Source organism: Ascidiella aspersa, chromosome 4 (assembly GCF_963924565.1).
Source record: "Ascidiella aspersa chromosome 4, kaAscAspe10.2, whole genome shotgun sequence".
In the NCBI taxonomy this organism is placed as follows: domain Eukaryota; kingdom Metazoa; phylum Chordata; class Ascidiacea; order Phlebobranchia; family Ascidiidae; genus Ascidiella; species Ascidiella aspersa.
Genome location: NC_139450.1, coordinates 11,426,430 through 11,435,264, shown reverse-complemented (window position 1 = coordinate 11,435,264; position 8,835 = coordinate 11,426,430). Strand labels below are relative to the sequence as shown.

The 8,835-nt window shown below is 36.4% G+C and overlaps 1 protein-coding gene across 1 annotated transcript; it reads left to right on the top strand.

The window, feature by feature from the left end:
* The first annotated feature begins 234 nt into the window (after positions 1–234).
* On the top strand, positions 235–7,059 carry LOC146147835 (E3 ubiquitin-protein ligase TRAF7-like). Its single transcript, XM_083386529.1, has 17 exons — positions 235–441; positions 1,279–1,336; positions 1,405–1,484; positions 1,727–1,870; positions 2,009–2,167; positions 2,389–2,534; positions 2,692–2,826; positions 2,996–3,148; positions 3,344–3,408; positions 3,810–3,932; positions 4,059–4,180; positions 4,323–4,445; positions 4,572–4,688; positions 5,094–5,216; positions 5,353–5,472; positions 5,542–5,673; positions 6,004–7,059. The coding sequence occupies exons 1-17, from the start codon at positions 319–321 to the stop codon at positions 6,133–6,135; spliced, it is 2,055 nt and encodes a 684-aa protein (XP_083242655.1). The 5' UTR covers positions 235–318; the 3' UTR covers positions 6,136–7,059.
* The last annotated feature ends 1,776 nt before the right edge of the window (positions 7,060–8,835 follow it).

Below are 8,835 nucleotides of genomic sequence, written 5' to 3'. Positions count from 1 at the left end.
TTAGCATTTGCGGTTTTATATATACGTTCTATCGCCTAATTATTCAAAATAGTCATACTGAAGACGTATGCGATGTGAGTAATAATTATCAGAAAAGATAAACAAAAGTGATCAGTGGTTGCACTTATTTCCTTTCATAGAGATCAGTGTTGGTATAACATAGCTCTCATCCGCTAAAAGCGTTGTTTACAAAAATAGTTTTATAGCTTAGTTTTTCGCTCAGTTTAGCGTATTTTCTTATAGCTGCATTTAAGAAAGCTGCAAGTATAACGTATAAATGTAGCAGTGGAAGTATAGTTGGCTTCGCCATTCGTTGCCATGTATAGGCCGCATTCTACATCAAGTATGTCGTCTGAACGAAACAACCTGCCCCGTTCTAGCGCAGCTATCTCAAACTCACGAAGAAACTCAAGCAGAAGTCACAGCAGTCGTTCGTCAACAGTAAGACGCTTTGCTTGGCTATACATTACGTTGATGATCATGAAATTGTTTAATATAATTTGAAAAGTTTAGTAGCTCTTTTCAAAAACCTATATGTATGTATACTTATTATATGATTTTAAATCTGTATGTCTTTCTTTCTTTTGGTTAATGTCTTTTCTTTGCTAAAACATTTTAGGTGCTTGCTTTTCTTTGGTATATTTTTTGTTGCTGAAACGCCTATTCAAAACACTTTATTAGATATATTTGATATCAGGTTATCACTTTAATTTATTAGACTAAAATCATATCATTATGGCGCTGGTCTAGAACCAGTCTGCATTTTATGGCACTTAACGCAAAGATCTTGGGTGTGTAGCGCCAAATTTTGGGATGTAAAGGTGTGCAATTATGTTGTTTGCACCTCTTAGGTTCAATTCCTACCACAACTTAGCTTTTTTTAAGAAATTTAAGTGGCAATATATCGTTCAGGTGTCACAGGTGTGCACACAAATTTTCTTGGTAAAAATATTGTGCGTGCACCTGACATAGAATGCAGACTGGGTCTAGAATCCTACCACACTTTCATCTGGGGATTTATCTTGCTAACTTCATTTGGGTTAGGGTGTTCTGAGTTAGCGTTTGAGTTTAAGTGCGTCAAGTATTTTTATTATGTTTATTCTTCCATATTTTTTTCTCTCTTGTAATTTAAATTTTGACAACATGTTTCACTACTGTAAAAAATGGTAGGATTCCAGATCAGCCCCGATTATTTATATTATTATTTAACAATAAAACACAATTATTGTTTTGTTTTCGTGATTTTTACACACTAATGCCTTTTGGTAATTATTTTAGCCACGATTGGAGACTACATTTGGACCTTCATTTTCCACAGTTACAACAATAACAACAGGCATGTAACCGAAACTTCAATCTGATTATCCATTTTATTTTTTAACATTGCTTTTTATATTCACACAGAGGATGGTGAAGTTCAATATGAACATGAGCGAACTTCATCTATTTCTAGCTGCAAATCATTCAGTGACAGCAGAGAAGACGTAAGCTAATAGACAGCATTAATTTACTGAATTTGTCACTCCTGTAGTTCCTTTTAAATCAATTAGTTTTAACTATTATTGGAAACCCTTTATATGTAATCTTTTTTTGGTAAACATATGTAAATTTTATAAGATTGTATTATGAACCACTTTTTGCTTCTACTTTAAAATTAAATAAAGTTTTGTTTCTGGATTGTTTTAGAAATTTATGTCTGATAAATATTTAATCTTATTTATTTCAGATAAGTGTAGGTACACCTGGGCAGTCAAGGAGTCAAACTCAGAGTGATTCATTTAACTTTTTCAAGAATCAATCACAAGATTGCTATTCCTCTTCATCTACCTTATCACAATCTTCTCTACAATCTGGTCAAACTCAAATAGAGGTATGTATTTTGTTGAAGAGTTTTGTTAGGATTAAATTTGTGTGATATTTAATTGCAACCTTTATAGGTTTTTACTTGAAAACAATTTAAGTCACTCATTTAAGAATTATTCCATGTATTTCATTGCTTTAATTTAAGGTCCTAGTGTTTGTTGATGCTGTGTCCAACCAACTCTTATGTAAGATTTGTCAGAAAGTGTACAAGGAACCTTTTATCATGTCGTGTGGCCATTCTTTCTGTAAACGATGTACCAAATCCATCGATGCATGCCCAGTGTGCAATAAGATAATGAAGCCGGTAAGTGGTATTTATTGGCAAAATGTATCACAAGTGAAGTTCTGTGTTATTTCAGGTTAGACAAGGCTTTTTTTGGATATTTTTGATATTTTGACATTTCAATTGTTTTATTATATTTTCATATTCTATGTTTTAAAAGTACAATACGTGGTAGATACAGCTAAACCTGCATTGTAAGCCTTATAGATTCCTCCTTGTAATAATACTGTTTATCTTGACAGGTTCTGGCCAATCTTGCTGTAAGTGAGCAGGTTGGGGCCCTTTTTATTCATTGCCGTTATGGTTGCAAACTCAAGGGCAACATGCAAGGGGAATATGAGGTCAATCCTTCTGGCTGCCCTTTCACAATAAAGCTCTCAGAGAGAAAGTAAGGAAATAGTACTGCAGGATGCATTTTATCAACTAGTGAAAACAATAGTATTATAATCTTGGCATTTCCAACACAATAATATTTATGTGAACAAGAAAAATAGCATTGCCGTTAAATTAATGACCGTTGTTTGATGTTATGTGATTTGTTGCAGAAGCCATGAAGAAACATGCCAATATGCCCCAATTACTTGCCCCAACAACCCAACCTGCCCTGTCATGCTTCGCCTGCATTTGGAAGAGCACTTGAAAACTTGCAAAAACATGAAGTGTCCAAATCATAAATATGGGTAAACATTAATGTATATGTGGGTAAATAAAATTTTGACTATCAATTGTAACAAATTAACTATGGTCAACAAGTAAGCTTTGAATAAATTTTCTGCAAATAAAACAGTGCAAAACTATATACAGATAGACAAAAAACTCCCATGTGTCATTTTGTTTTATTCCTAATAGGTGTTCATTTGTTGGTGATCGCGATTCACAAATGCTTCATTCCGCCCAGTGCAAGTATGAATTTGTCAAAGGCTTTTTAGAAGTAACAGATGAAAAAATAGCCAAGCTACATTCTGCCATAAAGCAACGAGATGAAGAAAATAACTTTTTAAGGTTTAAAGTACTAAAGACTAGCTATCAATCTAACTATGTTTAAATAAATAGTTTCTATTAGAATAAGTAGGAAATAAAAAAAGTTTAAGCATTTTTTTAAATAAAAAATAAAAAGTGTGCTTAACAGGTATTATATTATAAAGTTAGTTTACATGTTATTGCTTATGGAAGTCATTTTTGTTTATAAACATTCAGGTCAATGCTGTCAAAAACTGCAGAAAGGGTTGATGAACTGGAAAAAAGTCTTGAAATGAAAATGGGTTTGTAGAAAATAATCTAGCATATGTATATGTTAAGGTTTTATTGCGCATAGAATTAGAGATAACAGACTCCCAACTTGATATATATATATGTGAAAAGAGCAGCCAAGTTAAGTTGGCATGATTGTGAAACAGACTGCTATTAGTATGACTAGTGACACTTCACAAGTGAGTCATAAAGTGTAGGAGTTAGCAATGCCACTCAATATGGGTAAAAGCTATAGGTCATTAAATATCAATACACTGTTCGTGTTTATTCTCACAATTATTTCAGACATATTTGCTTCATCCTATTAAAAAAGTTGATGATGTAGAAATCCGTTATTTTTTTGTTGAATAAGCAATTTTTCTCTTCAAAGTTAACATGTTATAAGAATTGATACTTATTGCTTTATGTTCAGATGTTTTGAGCAACAATCAATCAAAGCTGGTTGATGAACTGCATGAATTCCGTCAAGACACAATGATGATCAACAACCAGCTTCAGGATCTTAACACCAGACTACACATGGGAAATATTGGTTGTACGTCTTATATCTCCATTTGTGTATCACTTTCGTAGGCCTATTCATTGCACACTTTTGATTTTTAAAACGCTGTGTTTGAGATGTCTAATTTGGCCAATTAAGAAATTTTCCTTAACTTTTCAGCTTTTGATCCTCAACAAATCTTCAAATGCAAGGGAACCTTTGTTGGCCACACGGGACCTGTGTGGTGCCTGTGTGTTCATGGTGATTATTTGTTCAGCGGCTCCTCGGACAAACAAATTAAGGTAATCATTGTTTTTTGCACTTATAAAAATGCTTTTAGGCAAACCAACATGAAACAAGACCATGTTTTGTTTGTTACGTTTTTCTAAGAGCTAATTTACCTGATCCCTGACTCTACTATTTACTACTACAACCAACTTACAGGTGTGGGATACGGCCACAAATTACAAGTGCCAAAAGACGTTGGAAGGACACCAGGGCATTGTTTTGACTTTGACTGCGCACGGTGACAAACTGTTCAGTGGGTCAGCTGATTGCACAATTAAGGTATGGATACTTCACAACGTAAATCTGCGACAGCAACGTATGACACAAGTTTTTTGTAATCTGCATCTTCTATTTTGAACAGCAGGCAAATGTTGGGTAATAAGCTACTATTAAACATTAAAACAGGTTTGGAGTATTGACAGTCTGGAGGAGCTGAATTCGATAGCCGCACATGACAACCCAGTCTGTACTTTGGTATGTACCAACAACATGCTCTTCAGTGGTTCACTGAAGTCAATTAAAGTAAGTTACTAATTCGTTGTTTTTGGTTTAGAGCTGTATTCTTAGAAATTTGTTAATGGCCATCACTTTTACTAGACATCTTTCGGAAACTTGGTTTGCTAAAATGTTCTATCCAGGTAAAAAATCCTTTTAGATATAAACAAGTTGATAAAAATGTCTTTCCAGGTAGAAATCGGCACTTTATAATGTATATCTGAATTATCATAGCTGAAATGACTACATTAGTCTCTCGTTTCAGACCGTTAAAAACGTTGTAACGATTAGTGTTTACACTAAAAATATCATGTCCCGCTGTGTGTTTTTTTAACTTTGTTTGGTGCTGTATAACCACCGTGTCATTCTTTCTGGTGTCAACGCATTAAAATAACTATAATCTAATGGAGCAACATTACTGTGCACTTCCAGGTGTGGAATGTTGAAAGGACGAGCATCAGTTTCCGCCAAGAGCTACAAGGTCTCAACCACTGGGTGAGGGCGCTGGTGTCGCAAAACAATTTCCTCTATAGCGGCTCATACCAGACCATCAAGGTAACCTATTGGCAAAAATTTAAATACCCAAACACACTTGTATCAAAACCCCGCGAAGCGATTTGTATTTTATTCAACCGCAAGGTTGATACTTTCAGGTTAAAGTCTAATTTTCTCTTTTTATTTTTTTTTTCAGATTTGGGACGTTCGAACCCTGGAGTGCAAGCAGGTTCTACAAACCTCGGGAGGCAGCGTTTACTCCATCGCCGTCACAAACCACCACATCGTTTGCGGCACCTACGAAAACTGCATTCACGTAAGCGTTTCTTGTGAAAATATTTTAATTTCGGCGCCGTCTATTGCTGATAGACCTTGTTTTGCACAGGTGTGGGATATACGAAACCACGAACCAGTGGCTCAACTTACGGGCCACAATGGAATTGTCTACGCCCTCGCCGTCATTAGCACTCCCGAACAAACCAAAGTTTTCAGCGCTTCCTACGACAGATCGTTGCGGGTAAGCCCACTGTTGGTAGATAGTTTGCGCACAATATCATTTAGGTGAAGGTGACTGTACGTAATACTATTGCGATCACACCGTATTCGTACAAAAGACAGGCCAAAAATGCGATAAAAAAGAAACAAATTCTATGTTTTTTATAATAAACCGCTTTGGTTATATGCCGCATGTACAAACAAACGTTAATAATTTTGAATTTGAAAATAATTTTGAATTAGAAGCAATTACAAGTCACTAATTATCTAGTTTTGAAATTAATAGTTTCTGTGCGTATTAAAAATGCGTGAAATAATTAAAATTAGCAAACATTTATTGTTGTCTTTCTAGGTGTGGAGCATGGACAACATGATTTGCACCCAGACCTTGATTCGTCATCAAGGAAGTGTGGTGGCACTCGCAGTTTCTAGAGGCCGGGTCTTTTCTGGCGGGGTTGATTTTACTGTCAAAGTCTGGCAGTGATGGGATATGCCGTTTGTCGGCAGTTTCAAGTTGAAACGCGTCACAAAGCGGATGAATACTGAAACGATCGGTTGGATCGGAGACGACGTCGTGTACAATGGTGCATTTAACACAAGTGGAATATTAACCGTGGTCAATCATGTTGTTCGAAATTATACAGTTGTTATCCATGCTGCAGCAGGGCTGCTTTTTTGCGTTTCTTTCGACATGCTCATTGGCCTGACTTATGCCCTCCCAGTCGATCTGAGCTCGTCAGCCGCCAATCTAGTTGCTGCCTCAGACATGTGTCTGTTTTCGAAAGACGACTCTTTTTTTCGCGTGTTTGTGATCGGCGTATCTTGCTGCCTTTAGTATCCCTGGCCTGGGGACTGTACAACTTTTAACGTTGTTATCGTGTTTTCTGTCTTCATTTATTAATAACCTTTAGAGCCAACAACCAATCGTGATTGTTCGTATAGTGACATAAGATACCACACAACCCACCATTTTATACAGTGATGCTTCTCGTAATGTATTTTACTTTCAACCTGAAACGATGCCTCGGTTTGAAATCAGTGAGCTAGCTGTGTGCACTTAACGATAAAGTTTCTTTTTCATTGTTGTTCTTATTGTTATCGTCATGTTTTCAGCGTTACGAAAATCTTCGCCTTTCCTTTGTTTTTAATCCTAATCACAAAATAATATTCACGTTTTTTTTATTCTTCCATACATTAATATAAGTGCTTTGCAACCTCGTGTGCAATATAGGACTGGTTAGAAGTCTTGGAAAGATGTTGGACGATAAATCTAAACGCAGTAGGTAACGATGGAAAGATTTTCATGACATAGTGCTGGAAACAAAGTGCTACGCGTTCTTGTTATATAGCGATATATAAAAAACTTTCCTTTTATTACTACTCACAACAAAATATTCATGACCCACTGAAATTTTATATTCATGACACACTAAAATTTTGTAAGGCCACTATTTTAGATGTATGTCGTAACAATTTATTTGGACCAGAGGTGAAATTTAGCAGCAACGATTCGGAACGACGTTCTGGTAAACTAATTTTAGCAGTTACGCTGTACCACCAGCTTGTCCCGTCATCTACTTGAAAGAATTTAAATAGGACTACCATATATTCAGCACCCAAATGGAGGACATCTTTTGGTAATTAGTGCATTTACACCACAGTTGTAAGGCTGTGATGTCGAGCGCAAATAAAAAAAGTTAAGCTCAAAAATCAAACATTGCGTTATTGTGTTTCAAAAGATGTGACGACACACAATACAACGGCAATATTGCAAGAACATTATCGATTCGCGCAAAAAAGTTTAAGTCTCCCTGTTGCTAGCCTTTTATCCAATCACATAAAATACAGATAAAAAATAGTTCAAACGGTGGATGACTTTTATCGTTTATCTATAAGTCAGAAAAAATAGAGTAAAAAAGAGCCGTTATACCTTTCGATGATATTTTACCTTCGATGAAACTTTGTCCTAAAAAAAAGAGCAAATTTTTTTGGCAGTTTTAATGTTAAAGTTGGCAAAAGCCCCCCCAGGTATAAGAAACGAAGAACATAGCCTATCATACAGTAACACTGATAGCTAGGCCTACAAAACTCACACCGTTGCTTTATTTATGGACCCTTTCAAATGTGAGGTTCTGTTGCCATTTTTCGGGCGCAATGTTTGCAATAACTATCAAGAAGGTATAGCTGGTAGGGCAATTTGTTGGAAAACCTGCAATTCGACATGCTTCGTGGCTACAGTATTTTCTTCGAAATAAATACAACGTGTCACTTAAAAGTCTTGCTAAAAGTATAGGCAACTAACTCGAAATGCGAAAAAGAAGACATTTGGACATTTTTGAGCGTCCTCGTAGGACAGGGGCGTATCCAGAAATCCAAAAAGGGGGGGTCCCGAAATTTCAACTTCGGGAATTCCCCGTTTTTCCGTCTGACGTTAATGACGTCATAAAATAGTGACAGATATCACGTCATTCAGAAACAGCCAATTAACGTCCAGCAAAAGCAAACTTTTAGACGCAAAACACGTCGCCGACAATTCTGCCAGGCGCCAACTGCGAAACCGCTTAGTGCGCAATCGTTAACTTTAGGAGAAATATATGTGATCGATATTGGTAAATCCATTTACGGGACTACCCTAAAAGCACGTCTTTCGCCACCTGCAATACTAAACGAAGATCGCGTTTGCCCGGTGTTATTTGATTAGCGCAACATCTGCAAAAACGCCACTTCAATAGTTTTTGAGTTAGTGTACACCTGGCGAGCGAAGCGAGCGCGATTTTTTTGGGGGGAAAACGGCATTTTTCAAAATTTCTTGCAATAAAATAAATGTTAAAAAATATGTGTCCTATATTTTTGAATACGTTTTCCGTTTGTCCACGACGCACTTGGCAGCCTTCCACGGCGCAACGATAGAGAAGCGCTAATCTAGTTCAATAGACAGCTTCAAAACGTAAAAAGAAAATTCGCGCGAGGCGCGAAAATTTTTCGCACTTACGTAGTTAAAATACTCAAAAAGTATTTAAAATGGACTCGTGTATAGTTTGTCGTAGAGGCAGCGGGCCCGATGAATTATAGAGACTGTTATTAATTGTCGAACACACACTTGTTGATCAGCCAACCCGAACGAATAACGAAAGGCGAAAGAGAAAAATATCCTGCGTTTACGGTCGACAAAACAAGAAACGAA